Source organism: Lepidochelys olivacea, assembly GCF_965140295.1.
Source record: "Lepidochelys olivacea isolate rLepOli2 genome assembly, chromosome: 20".
NCBI classification, from domain to species: Eukaryota; Metazoa; Chordata; order Testudines; family Cheloniidae; genus Lepidochelys; species Lepidochelys olivacea.
The window spans coordinates 19,747,977-19,766,903 of NC_140430.1; the positions used below are offsets into that span (position 1 = coordinate 19,747,977).

The 18,927-nt window shown below is 55.8% G+C and overlaps 2 protein-coding genes across 2 annotated transcripts; both read left to right on the forward strand.

Annotated features, from left to right (window-relative positions):
* Nucleotides 1-5,713: 5,713 nt before the first annotated feature.
* Nucleotides 5,714-14,107, forward strand: YJU2B (YJU2 splicing factor homolog B). Its single transcript, XM_084609912.1, has 10 exons — nt 5,714-5,780; nt 7,455-7,503; nt 7,850-7,903; nt 8,532-8,614; nt 9,118-9,173; nt 10,253-10,313; nt 11,229-11,371; nt 11,464-11,636; nt 12,182-12,320; nt 12,891-14,107. The coding sequence occupies exons 2-10, from the start codon at nt 7,501-7,503 to the stop codon at nt 13,319-13,321; spliced, it is 1,143 nt and encodes a 380-aa protein (XP_084466038.1). The 5' UTR covers nt 5,714-5,780; nt 7,455-7,500; the 3' UTR covers nt 13,322-14,107.
* A 1,219-nt stretch (nt 14,108-15,326) lies between these two features.
* Nucleotides 15,327-18,575, forward strand: MRI1 (methylthioribose-1-phosphate isomerase 1). The gene is made up of 6 exons (XM_084610649.1): nt 15,327-15,572; nt 15,942-16,183; nt 16,261-16,430; nt 16,839-17,015; nt 17,896-18,120; nt 18,281-18,575. The coding sequence occupies exons 1-6, from the start codon at nt 15,381-15,383 to the stop codon at nt 18,412-18,414; spliced, it is 1,140 nt and encodes a 379-aa protein (XP_084466775.1). The 5' UTR covers nt 15,327-15,380; the 3' UTR covers nt 18,415-18,575.
* Nucleotides 18,576-18,927: the final 352 nt, after the last annotated feature.

Genomic DNA, 18,927 nt, shown 5'->3' on the forward strand with positions numbered 1-18,927 from the left:
ACAAAGTTTTTCCTAAGATCTAACTTAAATCTCCTTTGCTGCAGACTAAGCTGATTGCTTTTTGTCTTACTTTCAGTGGACACAGAGAACAATCTTTCACTGTTCTCTTTGTAACCACCCTGACATATTTGAAGACTGTTCCCAGGTCCCTCCTCAGTCTTCTTTTCTCAAGACTAAACATGCCCGGTTTTTCTAACCGTTCCTCAAAGGTCAGGTTTTCTAGACCTTTAATTATTTTATTTTGGGAACTGCCCAATCCCGAATATCTAGAATCTCACCTGCCACACAGGGCCAGAGCTCTTGTCTGTTGGATACTTTGCCCTTTACGGTTGCCAGCGTCCGGTGCTTCAAAGGAAGGGACGGATGCCTGCCAGACAGCTTGTCTGCCCTATGTGGCTTACATGGCAGATGGACAGTCTGGGCAAGGGAACCAAGTTCAGGGGTAGCCTTCAGCTGCTCTTGATAGGCTGCTAGGACTTTGTTGGGGATACAGCTAGCAATGGAGCTGCCTGCTCTGAACCTGCCCCGCCCCTTTGTTACTACTTGGTTCTGCTTTCTAATGTAGATGGGATTTGCACCATCAGTCAGCAAACAGTACAGGCCTTGGACAGTCCAAGCCTTTGACGTATACTCACTGGTCCCTGTCTAGGCTGTTATCAGAGAATTGGAGCAGATTGGCTGTTCTGCTTAGGGCCCTTGATCTTGAGCAAGTTCCTTAACTGGCTGTTCCATACAGAAGATAATTAAACAAATCCGGCTGCGTTTTATTTCCCCTCTCCTTCAGCAAGAGCCTGCCTAGAGAAAAGATTTGATGCATCTTAATGAGATCAGGGCCCCTGGCCAGGACAGCTGTTCTGTTCTGGGCCTCTTCTCTTGTGGATGTGGGGTAAAGTTCTGCAGAGCTCCTGCTCTGGAGCACTGGGCCAGGCTGGCTGTCCCGCCCACCCTATCCAGCACGTCTACTGCAGCTTGCTCTCTGCAATAGAGCAGTCTTGGAACTGGGGGCAGAGATTAAGAGCTTTGCAAGTGTTTTCCATGGCTACAACTTGCACTGCAGGTTATATCTGATAAGAGCCTGGTCAAATCATTGAGAGCTCTGATAATATATCATAGTTCCTATAGAGCGCTTTGTGCAAGGGTCTGAGAGATCTGTGCAAAGACAGGTCCTCTTATCCCTGACTTTCAGATGGGGATACTGTGGCACACCGACAGGGGCCATGAGCTGGCTGAGCCGTCACAGGCTGGGGCCAAGAGAAATTAAATGCCTTCTTTATAACCTTGGGAGTTGCTCAGATACCAGGGGGAGTAACAAGAACCTAGAGAGGGACAGAGCTGGGAATAGCATCCAGCAGTCCTGGCCCAAGCCCTGTGCACTAGCCAACAAAGCATGTTGCCTCCAGTTATCAATTAGCTGCTCTAGGGATCTCCCTTTAAGAATAATCTACTAGCCTGCCCTGTTAGTCCTGAGCTAATTCTCTGGTCTCCCAAGATATGGCCCAAGACTCTTTCTAGTCAAGGCTGTGAACTCCATGGCTTGTTGTGCTCTCTTGCAATCCCAGCCCAGCTGGCAAAGGCTTTCTCCATTCCAGAGCCAGCTCTTGGCAATCTCTCCCCCCCCCCATCCCCTTCTATTTTAGAAGCTGTCAAACTGGTTTAATGCTCTGACGTGTCTCATAGAAAAGGCTGTGACATCCTATCCTTGAGTCAAGCTCCCCAGGCTCTGAGGCCAGAGCAAAGCCAGAGGGAGTGGATGGGCAGTGCCAAAGAGGGAGATCTCTTCTACTGTCACTGTGACTCAAAATCCACCTGGGTAAAATATGGCACATGTTATAGCGAGCTCACTCTGATTTTGTCCACCCACCAACCATGAGACTGGCTTAAAATGTCAAAGAAGTTGGGTTCTGTCCATGTGCTGGCTGGTTTCAGAACCATTGCAGAGAGGCACGTTTCCAGGAGTTCCCGTGCAGCTGTGGGGTCTAGAATTTTTTTGACAGGAGCTGGGAGGGATATTCAACCATTTCTTACTTAATCTTGTGACTCCAGGACCTGGAGCATTAAGGGAAATGCGGCACCCCCGTCCCATGCTGCTCTGTAGCCCCACCCCCTGGGATTCACTAACACCCTCCGCCCCAGTGCCTTCTAACCCTGCCCTCACTTCGAGTGCCAATGGGTTGCAGTGATTTTTTTAAAGTGAGCAGAATCCTACGATCGGCCAGCAGATGTCCTGGCAATAAGAAGTGGCATTCGCGTTAATGTTGTGCTTGTTCCATTATTTCAAAACACAACGGCTTTTTAGTCTCTCTGGGGCAGAGCAGCTTGTTAAAACTGGGCAATTTTTAAATCAAGATTAGGTGTTTTTTTAAAAGATTTGCTCTAGTTCACACGGGAATGAATTCAGGGAAGTCCTATGGCCTGGGTTGTATAGAAGGTCAGGTCTGATCTACACTAGAAAATTAGGTGTGGTTTAACGACGTCGGTTGGGGTGGTGTGAAAAATCCAAGCATTAAGCTAACCTAACTCCCCGTGTAGACAGCGCTGGGTTGATGGAAGAATTCTGTCACCGTTTCATCTGACATAGCTACTGCCTCTTGGGGAGGTGGATTACCTATGCCAAAGGGAGAACCCCTCCTGTCGGCGTAGGTAGTGTCTACATTAACATGGTGCTGTTGTAGCGTTGTAAGTGTAGACAAGCCCTCCAATTAGATGATCAAAGCGGCCCCTTCTGGCCTTTACAGTCTATGAATACGTATAACTCCTGGCGTGCTCTCTTGGTTCAGAGCACTGTTTATCAAGCTTCCCATCATCCCTCTGGTTTACAGTTGTGGAAACTGAGGCACAGAGCCCTGGCTTGATCAAAGTCATGCAGCAAGTCAGCAGCAGAGCCTGGATTAGAATCCACAACCTTCCATGCTACTCTATGCCCTGCAGCTGCACTGAGAGCAATCCTTAAAGCAGAGCTAGTTGGAGATGAATAGTCCATTTGCCTTCAGCTAATTACACAGCTCTGGGCTGCATTTTTTTCTTTGCAACGGCAGCGTGTGAAAAATGTAGGCTAAATCACAGGTGCGGATTAGGCAGCCTAAATATAGCCGAGAAAGCATGCCCTATTTAAAGGCAATCAGCACTTAAACCTCAGTTTTCTCTGAAGTGTCTTAGAGCCTCAGCAACTGCATAAACGACAGACCCGTGCTTGGCACCCCTGCCTTCTTTGAGTTGCTCTCAGTGGTGTTCTGCCTTTCTAAATCTGTCCCCACTTGGGCTGTGATTGCAGACAAGAGGAAGAGTGGGCCAGGGGTGAGGTCACTCCCCAGCTCCACTGTGTCCTCACTGTGTGGCTTTGTGCAAGTCACTTAGGCCCAAATTTTTTAAATGTATTTAGGTGCCTAAAGGTACATTTAGACCTGGGCACTTTTGAACATCCCACTTCGGTTCCTATCTACATCTTTAGACACCTAAATACCTTTAAAAATCTAGCTCTAAAGCCCAGATCCACAAAAATATTTAGACTGCTGGTAGTTAGGAGACTCGATACCTTCATGGATCTGGGGCTCAATGTCTCTGTACCTCCCAACTACAAAGTGGAGTTGATACTTCCCTACCTCCTCGGGAGGTTGTGAGGATAAATATGATAAAGATTATGAGGTGCTCCTCATGCATGAATAGGGGCCCTGGAACAAAGAATAGGGAGCCAGGACTAGAATTTAGGAGTCCTGCGTGCCCCCCACCATCACCTGCTCAGCAGTGGCCCCCTTAGACAGATGTTCAATACCAAGTTTTCTGAAATGGAACAATTCTAGCTGAACTTGCTCTCTTTTAATGAGGAATAATAATACAACCTTTCCACTTTCCTCCCTTCATCTCAAAGTGCTTTACAAAGGCTGGGGAACTCTTGTAATCCTTGATTTGCAATAGGGAAAAGTGTGGGGGGGAAGGGACTTGTCCTAAAGGTGTCACAGTAAGTTAGCCAAGCTGCCTTGGAATAAAAACCAAGGCGTGCTCCCTCTCAGTTCCCCACCCCACGCCAGCCACCCTCACCTGCCAGAGCTGGGGATCCTGGTACCCAGCTTCACGCAGGCACTTGCAGCCTCTTCCTATTACTTGAAAAGATACCCTACCCGCAAGCCTGATTATACACGGATCTAAGCCTGTTGCAGTGAAAATATTCTGCCTCTCTCTCTGCTGCTGATTCCCATTAATCTTGGGTTTGCCATGTTTCTTTTATAAATGTGGCCAGCCACTGAGTCATAACCCTAAATCCCTTCCCTGCATGCCTGTCCCATTTAAAATGGGCTCTCAGCTGTATTGCTGCCCCAGTGGGATTATGTTAATATCCCTGCATCTGCATTTTCCCTTCCCACTGTTCTAGTCACTTACAAATGTCCTTATTTGTCAGAATCTGCTTGCTTTGTTCCTCAGCGACTGCTTTGAAGAGAGGCAGTGTGGTCCAGGGGCTAGAGCAAGGGGGTTTCAGATCAAGACTCCTGGGTTCCATTGCCATCTGTACCGTGATGCACTAGGTCAGCTCAGGCAAGACACAGTATTCTTTGTATTTCAGCAGTAGCTAAAAGCTCCAATCAAATTTGGCTTCAGGTCCATGGTGCTAGTCCCATTTCCTGCTATCTGTGTGGTTCCCCCCTTGATAATGGGGTATATAATACCTGCCTACTGTTGGGGGGCGGGGAGGAAGCATGCCTCATCCTCTGTGTTAAGGATTACCTAATTAATATGTACCTGAATTGTTACCCCTAGTTTACTGGTGAGGAAACTGAGGCATAGAAAGGGGACGTGACGTGCCCAAAATTATGTACTGATTCATTGGAGGAGTCAGGGGTAGAACCCAGGAGTCCTGCAACCCAACTACGAGCTGTGGCCACTGGACTCCACCCCCAGCCCCGATCTGGTGTCCCAACCCAGGAGTCCTGCTGCCTCATCACCTCCTCTAGCCCTTAGGTCCCACCAGTGGTGTCAGACCTGGGAAAAGAAACCAGGTGTCCTGCCTCTCAACCAGCAGTTTAGCCATGTGCTAAGGCTCCCCTCCCTGAGGTGGGAATTGAGCCCAGGACTCCCAAGTCCCAACATGCAGGGGGAGTCCTGGCAAAGGCTCGGGCGCTTGGGAGGGCATTTCACTACCCCTACGATTCTGCGAATCACCCCTTGATCCCAAAGCAGGTTTCAACGCCTCTGTCCGCTGAGCCAGCCCTTGGAGAGGGGCCGGGGGGTTATTCCCCAATCCTGCAGGGCGGGGGCATGGGCCTGAAGTATTCATGGCCTCCCGCTCCCCCTCGATCCCGTCCCCCCAGTGCCCAGACCGGGTTCTTCTCTCCCATTTTGGGGGGGTGGGTGGGTGTGTGCAGACAGGGCAGCGGAGTTTTGGGTTGCTTAGGGTTGCCAACGCTCCAGGATGGTCCTGCAGTCTCCAAGACTTACAGATCAATCTTTAATTAAAGATCATGTCAGGCGAGGCAATCCCCAGGAATCCCTCCACCCAAACTTGGCAACCCAACGCCTTGCTGTTTAGGATGACGGGAGGGAGGGACTCCCCCGCCGCCGGGCAGGGGGGCTGCTGGGGCTTGCGGGCCCTGCTCCGGAGTCCAGCTAGGTGGCAGCCCCCACCTCCCCACCGCGAGCCCCGCCCCCGCCCCGCCAGAGCCCGCCACGTGGGAACGGCGGCAGCTGGCGGGGGGCGGGGCCCGGGGGCGGGGCCACACGGGCGGGGGAGGGGCCGAGCTAAGGCGACTGTTGATGACAGGGAGGAAGAGGAGGAGGCAGAGGAGGAAGAGGTTAGTGATCGGGCTTGCGTTGGGGGAGGGAAACCTCAGCCCCCCCCCCCCCGACCAGATACTTATGGGGGGTTTCCTGTCTGTCCCCTCCCCCTCATCCCCACACACCGTCCCCCTCTGTCCCCATATACTGGGGGGGGCTCCCTCTCTGCCCCCCCCACCCCTATTCTGGGGGGCTCCCTCTCTGCCCCCCACATTGGGGGGTGTAACTGCCCCCTCTCCCCCACACACCCCTATACTGGGGGGCTCCCTCTCTGCCCCCCACATTGGGGGGTGTAACTCTGCCCCCTCTCCCCCACACACCCCTATACTGGGGGGCTCCCTCTCTACCCCCCACATTGGGGGGTGTAACTGCCCCCTCTCCCCCACACATCCCTATTCTGGGGGGCTCCCTCTCTACCCCCCACATTGGGGGGTGTAACTCTGCCCCCTCTCCCCCACACATCCCTATACTGGGGGGCTCCCTCTCTACCCCCCACATTGGGGGGTGTAACTGCCCCCTCTCCCCCACACATCCCTATTCTGGGGGGCTCCCTCTCTACCCCCCACATTGGGGGTGTAACTGCCCCCTCTCCCCCACACACCCCTATACTGGGGGGCTCCCTCTCTACCCCCCGCATTGGGGGTGTAACTCTGCCCCCTGTCCTCCCCCACACCTCTATACTGGGGGGCTCCCTCTTTACCCCCCACATTGGGGGGGTGTAACTGCCCCCTCTCCCCCACACATCCCTATTCTGGGGGGCTCCCTCTCTGCCCCCCACATTGGGGGGTGTAACTCTGCCCCCTCTCCCCCCCACACCCCTATACTGGGGGGCTCCCTCTCTGCCCCCCTCCCTCGGCCCCCCCAGGCCCACACAGCACACACGCACTGGGGAGGGGCCCCTCTCTGTGTGTCTCCCTCCCTCCCCCTGTTCTCTTAGCTGGGGGGAATGGGGGGGAACAGGGTTCCATTGAGGTGTCCCAACTCCCAAGAAGGCCCCTTATTGTCCCCCTACCACCATGTAAACAGGGGGGAAGCCTCACCCCACCCCCCCAACACACACACTGATGTCGGTTACTGCGGGGGGAGGGATCCCGGCTGAACTGCCCTGGTGCTGACTCGTTCAGGCCCCTTTGGCCTTGTCTCTGCTAATGGGGTGGGGGGAGACGGGGGCTGCAGCAACACCCCTTCCCCTTGCCCCCATCATAGCTCTGTCTGGTCACCTCAGAGACTAGTGTGCTGCTTGGGGACATGCTTAGCACACAGATGGGGCCTGTCTACACTACTAAGCCAAAACTCATTCTGACTATGTTGAGGGTGGGCGGTGGGGTCAACCGGGCTATAACCAGTCTCCCGTCCCTCGCCAGGATGATAGGAACTGGGAGCTGAGCCAGGCAGTAGGAGAGGCTTGCGGTTGCCCTTGTGGGATCAGTTTAACAGGCAAAGAAAGAGCCAGAGAGACAGTGTGGCTGAGTGGACTGGGACTTAGGAGGGATGCCCCGGGTCTTCTGGGTGATCTTGGGCAAATCCCTTCCTGCCGTGTGCCTCGGTTTCCCCATCTGTAATATGGGGATAAGGGTACTGACGTCCTTTGTAAAGTGCATTGAGATCTACGGATGAAAAGTGCTTTATAAAAGCAAGTTGTTAATATTTCAAGCCCCAGAAATGACCCTCTCTCCTTATCTTTCCCATAGACTGTGTGTGTTCCAGGTGCTTGCTTGAAGCTATAGACTTTTCACAATGGTGAGTGGAGCTGATCCCAATCTTGCCATCCTGGGGTATTCAAAAATTGCAAGTCAGGCCTCAAAAAGTCATGAGATTGTTTTTAAAATCGTGAGATTTCATTAGTTCCTTTTCTTCGCCTCCTGCGCTGTTCAGATCACTCAGCCCACGTTTCTAAGCTTTCCTTCATGGCTGCGGGGCAGGAACTTGCCTTTTTTGTTTTTAATGAAAGCTGAGAGTCTCATGAAATCGCTGAGACAGACAGATAAGAGGAATTGAACCTCACCCGAGATAAATAATCAGCTGCTTGAGTCTTGCATCCTGACGCAGGAGTTTGATTATTATTTTTTTGCTTGTTTCTTTATAGGGTGAAAGAAAAGGCGTGAATAAGTATTACCCTCCTGACTTCGATCCAGCAAAGGTAAGAGCAGGGATTGAACAGCAAGGCCTGGTCATAGATACATCAGCTGATGCTTGGTGTCCAGGTTTGCTCTTGCCAGCCTGAACACTGTGTTTACCAGTCAGCTTCATGGACAAAGTTCTGAGCCTGTGGCTGGAGTTGGGAATGAAACCAGTAACTGGGAATTAAGCCAGTCGGTCCTCACTTTGTCCCATTTCCTGTGAGAAAGCAACAGGAGGGCAGGTGATTAAATTCAAAGGCAACAGATTTTAAGTGGATAAAGGGTAACTTACTTTATAAGGAACTGTGGAGCTCCCTGCTACAGTATTTTAGTAAATTTCAAAGCAGGATTAGATGGTGATATTGGTAAGAACAAAGTCCGCCATGGCTAGGATCACAAGGCCTATAGGTCTGCATTCTTCCTAGTGTGAGCTGCCTTCCAGCTGGGGGTCAGGATGGAGTTTCCTCCGTGGGATATTGTGGTGGGTTTACACCTCCCTCTGAACCATCCAGAATTGGCTGCTGCCATGGATGGGATACTGGGCTGGAAGGACTGTCAGTCTGATCTGGTGCTCCAGTTCTAGGAACCAAACTGATGTTGGCCTCTTGTTATGGGTTAAGGGCTGCCTTTCTGTTCTTTCCCGCACAGCATGTCTCCCTTAATAAATACCGGAACAGCCACCCACTGCGAGAGAGAGCCCGCAAGCTCTCCCAGGGCATCCTTATCATCAGGTAAGAGCTTGTGCTCCCTTTACCATCCCTCAGGACCCCTGAATGCATCTCGAGGGAACCTGTGGGTTGCTGCCCTGTAGGTAGAGCAGGGGACTGGGAAGCCAGGACTCCTGGGTTCTATTCTAACCCAGCTTTGGGTTAAGAATGGGGTCTAGTGCTTTGAGCAGGGGGCTTCTGGGGCCAGGACTCCTGGGTTCTATTCTCACAAGCCCCCAGGTGAGGTCAGTGCAGTCACCTCCCCTAGAAGTAAAGGGGACAAACTCTCTTTTGATATGCCTGTGTTGGCAATGCTTGACTGCCTGTGGTTAAAGGAGCCAGGTCCTCTCTGCTCCCCGGTGCAGCCTGAGGCAGAATTCAGGTTGGTTGTGGACTCTTGACTCAGAATGGGGCACTGCTCCTAGCTGCGCTTAGACCCTTCACTCCAGCTCAGCGGTTGTTCGCTGGGGAGGACGTGGGGTTCTGGCATCAGGGTGACCGGCACCGTCTTGGCTGCTCTCTCCTAGGTTCGAGATGCCCTATAACATCTGGTGCGATGGCTGCAAAAATCACATTGGAATGGGTAAGCGCCCGCTCGCCTAGCACCCGGGATCCTCTGGATGCTTGGCACTCAGTGCCATGGCCAGGCAGTTGTGCTCCTTGCAGTGGTGGGAGCTAAGCCAGGACAGGATTGAGAAGATGGAGTGGGGATGTCCCGGGGCGGGGAGAGAGATGGTGCCTTAGGGGTTGGCTCCTTGACTTTAGGGGAGGGACCAAACCCAGCTTTAATTTACTCTCTCTGATGGTTGTTATTGTGCTGTCCCCTCTGCTGCCTCTGGGCCCCGGCTGAATAGCAACCCCCCCACCCCACACACACACACCCCTTCCCCGCCCCATGTCCCGTGCACTATCTGGGGCGATGGCTCGACCAGCAGCAGCTGTGGGGAAGGTGGCCTGGTGGGTAGGGCACGGGACTCAGACTTGGGAGACCATTCCCAGCTCAGACACAGGCTTCCTGTGAGACCTTGGGCAAGTCACTTGATATACCCCATGCCTCAGTTTCCCATCTGTGAAATAGGGGTGATAATATGTCCCTCCATGTCAGGGTGCTGAAAGGATGGAATCTATGATGAGGCAGGAAAGCGAGATTGGGGAGAGAAGGGAACAGCCGCTTGTTCCGAGTCAGTAAAGTCTAGTGGTCAGCATAGAGGGACTAGGAGGAGAGGATGCCTGGGTCCTATTCCCAGTTCTGAGTGGTGTCAAACCAAGAGACAGAGTGACAGGACTCTTCGTGGGTTCTGGTCCCAGCTCTGGGAGGGCAGAGTGATAGCGATTAGAGCAGCGGGGGAGTTAGGACTTCTGGGTTTTCTTGCCAGCTGTGGGAGGGCACTGGGGGGTGGGTTTGGGAGCCAGGACTCCTGGGTTCTCTTGCCAGCTCATACCTCAACTTGCTGTGTGATCTGGACTTGTCCAACAGTGTGAAGTCTTGCTACTGACAATGTGGAGTGTCTCTGAACCCTGGGATTGAGAGCCAGGACTCCTGGGTCCTATTCCCAGCACAGCTTGGGAGCCCAGGTAGACATGACATCCTTGCTCCCGCTTGAGGGAGATGCGGGGTCGGGGTGGAGTTGGCTCTTCAGCTCCCAGCTCTGTCTGTCACAGGTGTCCGGTACAACGCGGAGAAGAAGAAAGTTGGGAATTACTACACTACCCCCATCTACAGGTGGGTGCGGGAAGCGCGGGCTCCTCTCCTGGGCTCTGAGCCTATGCAGAGCGGTGACCTGTGTGAACTGAGTCTGGGGAGCCACCAGGCCACATTGCAGAATCCCACCATTGTCGCTGAAGCCAAACGGCCTCCCCCAGCAAAGCAGTCAGGGTTAGAATGGGCCCTAGAGGCCCCGCCTGCCTCTTTCCCAGAAGGGGCGGGAAGCTGCCCCCGGAACAGCCAGCAGCGCCCCAGCGACGAACGTGGCAGGACAGAGATGAGGAAGCTGCTGCTGAGCTGAGCTGGATTTAAAGCAATGTCCTCTGGGCTCTGTGTGCCATCGCCGCCCCCTGAGCCACCTGCTCCCCTAGGGATGGGCCTGTGGTTAGAGCACAGGGCTGGGAGCCAGGACTCCTGGGATCTCCTCCCAGCTCTGGGAGGGGAGTGGGGTCTAGTGGTTAGAGCAGGGGAGACTATTCCCGGCTTTGCCATTGAATTGGATGAGTCCTTTATCTCCCCCTTCCATGCTCGATTTCCCCCCTGCACACACACACCTACCGGGTGGATAATACGGAGAGGCGAGGTAATTGCCTATGGAGCACGTGGCAATGTGTGGCTGGGATGATCTGGCTCCACAAGTGCGCGGCCTATTGTGGTAGAGCAGAAGCTTCCCACCTCCCTGTGGCTAAAGGGAAGGTGAATAAAACTAGCAGCTCCTGGGATTTCTTATGCCCCATGCAGCCACAGCAGCTCAGCCTGGGGTCCAGCTAGCACAATGTCCTGTCTCTGGTGGGACCGCGTGCCAGAGACTTCAGGAGCTGGCATAAGATCCCTCTAGCGGGACAGGAGCAAAGACTGGGGAGCTGGAGTCTGGCTGGGGCTGCAAGGAGGTGGCCAGGAAGTAACCCCCCAGCCTGTCCCCTTGGGTGCCAGGTTTCGGATGAAGTGCCACCTGTGTGTCAATTACATCGAGATGCAGACGGACCCGGCCAACTGTGACTACGTCATCGTGAGCGGGGCCCAGCGCAAGGAGGAGCGCTGGGACATGCAGGACAACGAGCAGATCCTGACCACAGGTGAGTCCAGGGGGCAGCGGGCCCTGCTCCTTCCGGCGGCTGGCAGGACAGAGCCCACCGGTGAGTCCGTGTGTCTGTCCCTCTGCCTCCAGAACACGAGGAGAAGAAGCAGCTGGAGACAGATGCCATGTACCGGCTAGAGCATGGTGCCATGGACCAGAGCAAGCTGCAGAGAGCCATCCCCACCTTGTCCAACATCCAGGAGGCCCAGAGCGCCTGGAAGGACGACTTCGCCATCAACAGCATGTTGCGCAGGAAGTTCCGGGTGAGCAGGGACTCAGAGCCATGGGGACTGCGCATTGCTCCTAGCTGGGACCCTCCTGGCCTTTTGGGAGGCAGCCTGACCTCGTGGATGGAGCACAGGACTGGGACTCGGGAGACCTGGGCTCTGCTGGGTGATTTTGGACAGGTCCCCTCCCTTCCTCGTTCCTCAGTTTTCCCATCTGTAAAATGGGGATAATGCTATTGACCTCCTTTGTACAGTGCTTTCCCATCTGTGGATGGAAGGTACTAGAGGAGAGAGAGCCGGGGGGTGGTGCTGGGCTGGAGGAAGGACTTGCTGAGACTGCCCTTTGCACTAGACATTGTGGCAGTTCAGTGATGCATGTCCATGATTCTCTCTCTTGGACACTCCTTGTAGCATCGCTCTCCTGGGCACTAGGTCAGGGGCCAAGTCTAGCCCTGGCGTAAGCTCTGCTGAAGCCAATGGGATTTACCCCCTCTCCTTACACCAGGGCTGAGCTTCAATGGCTTACATAGATGATGTTGGCTGGGCCCTTTCTCTCACTGTCCTGTCCCTCCCCTGTTTAGGAGGAGAAGAAGATTCTCCAGGAGGAAGAGGAGAAGGACCTGGCTCTGCAGACCAAGGCCAACCTGAGCATTCCCCTGGTGCAGGAGACGGAGGAAGACCGGCGCCTGGCAGCCCTGCTCAAGTACCACAGCTTGGACTGTACGTGCTGCCTTCTGGGGCTGTGGGTGGGGGCTGCCTCGGGTCTTCTGGGTGGCCCTTGGCACAGAGGGATTCAGGGCCCTGTCTTGGCCTGAGGGATGTGGGCAGCATAGGGTTAAGGTCACCACTGATACTGTCAGTTGGATGTGGTTTACATTGGGGACGAACAAATCGAGGGAGCCAGGACTCCTGGGTTCTACTCATGTCTTTGGAGGGGTAGGGTCTAGTGGTTAGAGCAGGAGGCGAGGGAACCAGGACTCCTGGGTTCTGTTCCCAGCGTTGCGGGCCGGGGGGAGTGGGAGCCAGGACTCCTGGGTTCTTGTCCTGGCTTTGCTGCTTACAGATGTGTGATTTGGGGGTGGGCTCTGAGGAGAGTGGCGTTCGAGCTAGGGGGCTACGAGCCCCATAAATCAGTGTGCTGCTCAGCACAGGTGCATCGTGCTGGTCCCAGGGCAGGAGCCCTGAGCCAATGCTCCCAATGCCATTGAAGCTTTCAGGTGCCCCTGTGCTCCTACGCGTGCCCTCTATGGATGCCTGTCACTACCCTGCTGCCCCTCCCTCTCCTTCCAGCTTATGAGGACAAACAGAAGCTGAAGCGAACAGAGATCTCTGGCCGCTCCTGGTTCCCCCCTGCTCAGGCTGCAGGTGGCAAAGCCACCGACACGCTTAAGAAGCTGGGGCTCGCTGGGAAAGTCATGTCCCCGAAGGCGCTCGCTGGTGGCTCACACATCACAATCAGCCACTTGGGCATTGTGCGCCGCAAATCCCGGGAGGGGCCCGAGAGCCTGTGCAGCCCGGGAGAGAGCACAGAGCACGGGGCACGAACTGGCGGGCAGAGCCGCCATAGCGCAGCCCATGGGACGCCCCAGCAGAGCTCCCCCGTGGCCAGCGGCGACGTCCTCCCTGCAGCGGGCACTTCCAGCACCTCCTGCTCCGCCAGGCTCAGCTCCTCTCTCGTGGCAGACTATTCAAACTCCAGCTCTGATTCTGAAGTGGACTGACACCCCCCTGCCCCCCCCCACCCCGGTTAGGGCTGGACTTAGGGGGCCTGTATTTTTTCAATGACTCTAAGCCATAGACCCAGCCAGAAATCTGGCTCCTCCAAGCCACAGCAGTGATCTGTCCTTCTCCACAGAGCTCCCAGCCAGCCAGCCCTTCAAACACCCGGAGCAGCGCTGTTGATACCCTTCCTGATATAACCCTGGAAAGGCAGAGCCTGTACCCTGTGTCTATGAGATTCCTCCCCCCAGGATCGCAGGCAGGCTCCTCTAGTGTGGATTCACATCTGCCCCTGTGATATTTATACAGTGCCCCTCACCCTTGTGTCCCGCCCCTCGTCCCCTGTATCTGATCCATTATTCCACTGTACATAGTAAAGGCAGGGCTTATTTTAGTCTGTCCTCCATTAAATGCTGGCCGCAGCTGATTAACCATGTGGTTCGCTGGCAGCACGCACCCGGATGGTTGTGATGAACCTTCGAGTCTCTCCTGCTGCATAGCAACAGGACTGGAGATGGGCAGTTAGCAGGGACTTTGCAGGGAAGGGAATAGCTAAAATGGAAACCCTTGCAAGCTGCTGATATATTAAACCTGCTAAATGTAGGGCTGCCAAGGGACTTGTCTCCAGGTGACATTTTCAAACGCAGGCGTGACCTGAGACCCTATATCCCATTTTCAGGAAATGACCTAGACCCTCAGGTCTGCTTTAGGTACAGATCGTGTGCTGGTGTAACTGTCAGCCAGGACTGCCATTTCTCTACTGAAATAATTAAAACCATAGAACTCGCCCTGTTGATTTTCAGTGAGACTAAGACCTTGTCCAAACACACACAAATTGTACCACTTTTAACTACACTGGGCTAGTTAAAACTGGCACACCGCTCCCTCCCCCGGGCTTGACAGTGTTGTTTCAGTAAAAAGGTACAGTGTAACTATTCCTATCTGGGCAGGGGAATACACTGTAGAAGGCATCTTTTATATCAGCATAACAGCGGGGGGTTGGGGGGAGAATGTTTATAGAAAAGTCTGTAGAATCATGACTGGGGTGGAGAAAGTGACTAAGGAAGTGTTATTTACCTCCTCGCACAACACAAGAACCAGGGGTCACCCAGTGACATCCATAGGCAACAAGTTTAAAACAAACCTAAGGTTGTACTTTTGTCACACAATGCACAATCAACCTGTGGAACTCCTTGCCATGTGATGTGTGAAGGCCAAAAGTATAACTGGGTTCAGAAAAGAACTAGATAAGTTCATGGAGGATAGGTCCCTCAGTAGCTGTTGGCCAAGATGGGCAGGGATGCAGCCCCATGCTGTGGTGGTTCTGATTGTCAGAAGCTGGGACTGGAGGACAGGGGATGGGTTGCTCAATAATTACCCTGTTCTGTTCATTCCATCTGAAGCATCTGGCCCAGCCACTGCCGGGGTATCCTGGGCTAGATGGACTGTTGGTCTGACCCAGTGTGGCCATTCTTATGTCCACTAGGTTCTAGAGTCAGCATGGTCAGCAGACTGGGGTTGGGAATCAGGACCCCTAGGTTGTATCCCTCGCTCAGGGAGAATAGTGGGGGAGGGATCAGCACTTGGCTTCTATCTAGGGTTGTCAGTTTGGGTTGGACGTATTCCTGAAGGTTTCATCATATGACTAATCTTTAATTAAAGATTAATTTTTAGTTCCTGGAAACTACAAGACAGTCCTGGAGCATTGGCAACCCTAGTTCCATCGCCAACTCGGGGAGGGCAGGGGGGTTTAGTGGTTAGAGTGGGTGGGCCAGGACGCCTGGGTTCTCTCCCTCGCTCTGGGAGGGCGGGGAGGGGGTCTAGTGGTGAGAGCAGGGGGTGACCAGGACGCCTGGGTTCTCTTCCCTAGCTTGGGGAGGGCGGGGCGTCTAGTGGGTAAAGCAGGGGGTGGCCGGGACGCCTGGGGTCTCAGGCAGGTCCTGCCGGAGTATGCTCCCGCTTTCACAGAGGCAGAGCCCAGGCGGGGACCGGCGGCGCTAGGGCCGCGGCGCAGCGCGGGTCTCTCCCTTTCGGACCCAGCCCGCCCCTTTGCGGAGCCGCATGGCCCAGGTCCGGGCCGGGCCGAGCCGAGCCGAGCCGAGCCGCGCCGCCCGCGGGGCCATGAGCCTGGAGGCCCTGCGCTACCGCCGCGGCTCGCTGCGCATCCTCAACCAGCTGCTGCTGCCCCAGCGGAGCTGCTATGAGGAGATCGGCGGCGTGCGCCAGGGCTGGGAGGCCATCCGGGCCATGAAGGTGGGGGCTGCACCCCGGGGTGCTGGGGGCGGGCTGCACCCGTGGGGAGAAAGGGGGTCTGGGATTGCAGCCTGGAGAGGGCAGGGGGGTGCGGCAGGTCACGGAAGGGCGCAGTGGCTACAGGGCTGGGGCTGGGCACAGGGCTGGGCACAGAAGGGTGGAGAGGGGGGCACAGGGCTGAGTATGGGCATGGGGACGTGGTGGGCTGTCGGCACTGGGTCCGGGCTGCCCTGGGGACTGGCCTAGCTGGACTATTGCTCTGACCTGGGGTGGCAACTCCTCCCCTGCAGTGTTTCCACCCCAGCCCCTAAAGCCGCCCATGTCGTCCTTGGATCCCACTGCACCCTGACCGTGCCCCTTGTCCCCCAGGTGCGGGGTGCCCCTGCCATTGCCATCGTGGGGTGCCTGAGCCTGGCGGTGGAGCTGCATGGTGGGGCTGGCATGGGGCAGGACAAGACCGGCCTGGAAACCTTCATCCGTGACTCCCTCCGCTACCTGGTGACTGCGCGGCCCACAGCTGTGAACATGGCGCGGGCGGCCGAGGAGCTGGGGGCTTTTGCTTCCCAGGAGGCCCAGCGTGAGGAGGCCACAGCCGAGAGCCTGCGGGAGAGGTGAGAGCCAGGCCCGCAGCCCCTTCTCTTCCTTGGGGTCGAGGGAGCCATGCCCTAACCTTCTCCCCACCCCCCAGCGTGATCCAGTGGGCAGAGGCCATGCTGGAGAAGGATCTGCAGGACAACAGGAGCATCGGGGAGCACGGGGCACGCCACCTGCTCCAGGCCTCACCGCAGGACAAGGTGACGGTGCTGACCCACTGCAACACCGGCTCCCTGGCCACCGCCGGCTACGGCACCGCGCTGGGTAAGTGGGGCTGGAGGGGGCATCTGCCCACACCGGGGGGGAGCCACATTGCCTGTAAAGATTGGGTTGGAGGAAAGGGGAGGGGGGTCTGACAGGACTGCAAAGTAGAGTTGGGTCTTACCACTAGACTCCTCTCCCCTCCCAGAGCCAGAGAACCCAGAAGTCTTGACTTCCAGTTCCCTCTGCTTTAACCACTAGCCCACCCTCCTACTTAGACCCAGGGAGTAGAACCCAGGAGTCCTGACTCCCAACCTTTGCTCTAACCACTAGATCCCATTCCCCTCCCAGGTCAGGGGAGTTCACCCCAGAGGTCCTGCTACCCTGCTCTGACCACAAGCCCTCGCTCTCCAACTTACTAACCTCTTGCACTCCCCCCACTACCGTTCACAATTCTCCTCTTCCTTGCAGGTGTCATCCGCTCTCTGCACGCCCTGGGCCATCTGGAGCACGTCTACTGCACAGAGACGCGGCCGTACAACCAGGGGGCGCGGCTGACAGCCTACGAGCTGGTGTACGATCACATCCCGGCCACGCTCATCGCAGACAGCATGGTCTCTGTGGCCATGAAGGAGAAGGGTGTGTCGGGTGAGTGGGAGACAAGCTGCAGCCTGAACCCCCTGGCCTTGTTAGGAGGAGATGTGGATCCTAGGGCTTGTTCAGCTGGTGAGCAATGCAAGGCAGGGGCTGTCCTGGAGTCTGGCATGATAGAGCCCTGATCTCAGTCAAGGGCGGGCATCTGCAAAGAGGCATGATGATGCCCCAATCTCGGCCCGGGTCTGTGCGGCATCACGCACGATGGGGCCCGGTCTCAGTCAGAGGGGGGACGTCTGCGCCGTGCCCAGTGCCATGGGGACCCATCTTGGTTGAGTCTTTGAGGTGCACGCTCACAGGAATCAATACCTCAGTGGATCCATCTAATCCAGTATCATGACACCAACCAGAGCCAGCACCAGCTTGCTTCAGCCTGTCTTGCACGTGGCTGACACCGTAACCCCTATTTCTGTATGTAGGGCACCTCGTTCATGGAGCTCGCAGCACTTTACACACAGTCCGGTGTATTTGTAGCATTGTCCCCCGTTTATGAGGGGGATGGACACACTGAGTCCTAGAGAGGGGTGATGGCTTGCAACTGCTCTGCTGGGTATCACTGGTCGTAGCCAGGAATAGAATCACGGTATTCTCCCAGCATGGTGCCCTTTCCCCTGGACATCACTGCCTCTCAGAGAATCATGCTGGGTGCTCCACAGAGCTGCTTGGTTGGGGCCCTCTGCAGTCCCTGGAGGGTGCAGGAGGATTGGGATCTGCCAGTCACCGGGCTGACCAGCAGTAGAGAGGGGGCGGGAGGAGGGGACCGCGATGAGATCACACGTATACTAAGGTGGCCATCTCGTTGCTGACTCCTTGGTGGTCATGTGACGCAGGAATCGCCCCGCCAGGACTTTAAGCGTTGCATTCCCTCACCCAGCTGTCGTCGTGGGAGCCGACCGGGTGGTGGCCAACGGCGACACCGCCAACAAAGTGGGCACCTACCAGCTGGCCATCGCTGCAAAGCATCATGAGATCCCCTTCTACGTGGCGGCCCCTAGCACCTCATGCGACCTGAGCTTGGCAGAAGGGGCTGAAATCGTGATCGAGGAGCGGCCGAGTCAGGAGCTGACAGATGTCAATGGAGTGAGGATTGCAGCCCCAGGTACTGCAGTGGGGGTGTATCCCCGAACAGTATTGTGGACCAGTGGGCTATCCTGGTGCAAGAGGAGGCGGCGATGTTGGGCCGGTGGGGGAATTCTTGGTTGGATATTCATGTCACGTTGCTGAGTGGCTCACGGTGTCTCTGTTTTTCTCCTGCCAAGGGATCGGTGTTTGGAACCCGGCCTTCGACATCACGCCGCACGAGCTCATCACTGGGGGCATCATCACGGAGCTTGGTGTCTTCTGCCCTGAAGAGCTCCGAGCGGCCCTCCCCGGGGCCGTGAAAGGGGAGTGAACCCCTGGGGCCAATAACTGCTCTGCCTCATGCTGCGAAGGGGCGGAGAGAGGCCCGGCTCTCCCTCCGCAGAGACGAAGACTGTGGGTGGGGGGTAATACACCCTGTGCCTGGCTCTGGTTTACACGCTGTTAATAAATCCCCATCGCCTTTGACCACCACCACTTTTCCGCGTGGGGTGATGCCTGTAGCTGGCTAAATTAGCAGGGCTTCAGTGTGTGGGTTGCGTGTCCTCTGCTGGATGGAGTCGGACCACCCCCCTCCCCGTGTGTCATAGCCCCTCTGCTGCCGCAGGAGAGTCTCCCTCAGCTCCCCGGGGCTGGGCTCTGGGCTCACTGATACCAGAGCAAACGGGGGCAGAGGGAGCTTCCCCCAGCGCCCTCAGAGCGTTGCACGGGGCGGGGGGGTGATCTGGGATTGGGCGGGGGGGGGTGACCTCACTGGCCCCCCCAGGACTGTCTCTATCCCGGCATGCACTGGGGCGTGGTTTGCCCCTCTCTATCCCGGCATGCA

Coding starts and splice junctions, on each gene's coding strand:
- YJU2B (XM_084609912.1), top strand. Junction 9,174..10,252: donor CAAAAATCACATTGGAATGG/GTAAGCGCCCGC, acceptor TGTCTGTCACAG/GTGTCCGGTACAACGCGGAG. Junction 10,314..11,228: donor TACACTACCCCCATCTACAG/GTGGGTGCGGGA, acceptor CTTGGGTGCCAG/GTTTCGGATGAAGTGCCACC.
- MRI1 (XM_084610649.1), top strand. CDS start 15,381: ATGGCCCAGGTCCGGGCCGGGCCGAGCCGAGCCGAGCCGAGCCGCGCC. Junction 15,573..15,941: donor AGGCCATCCGGGCCATGAAG/GTGGGGGCTGCA, acceptor CTTGTCCCCCAG/GTGCGGGGTGCCCCTGCCAT. Junction 17,016..17,895: donor GAAGGAGAAGGGTGTGTCGG/GTGAGTGGGAGA, acceptor TCCCTCACCCAG/CTGTCGTCGTGGGAGCCGAC.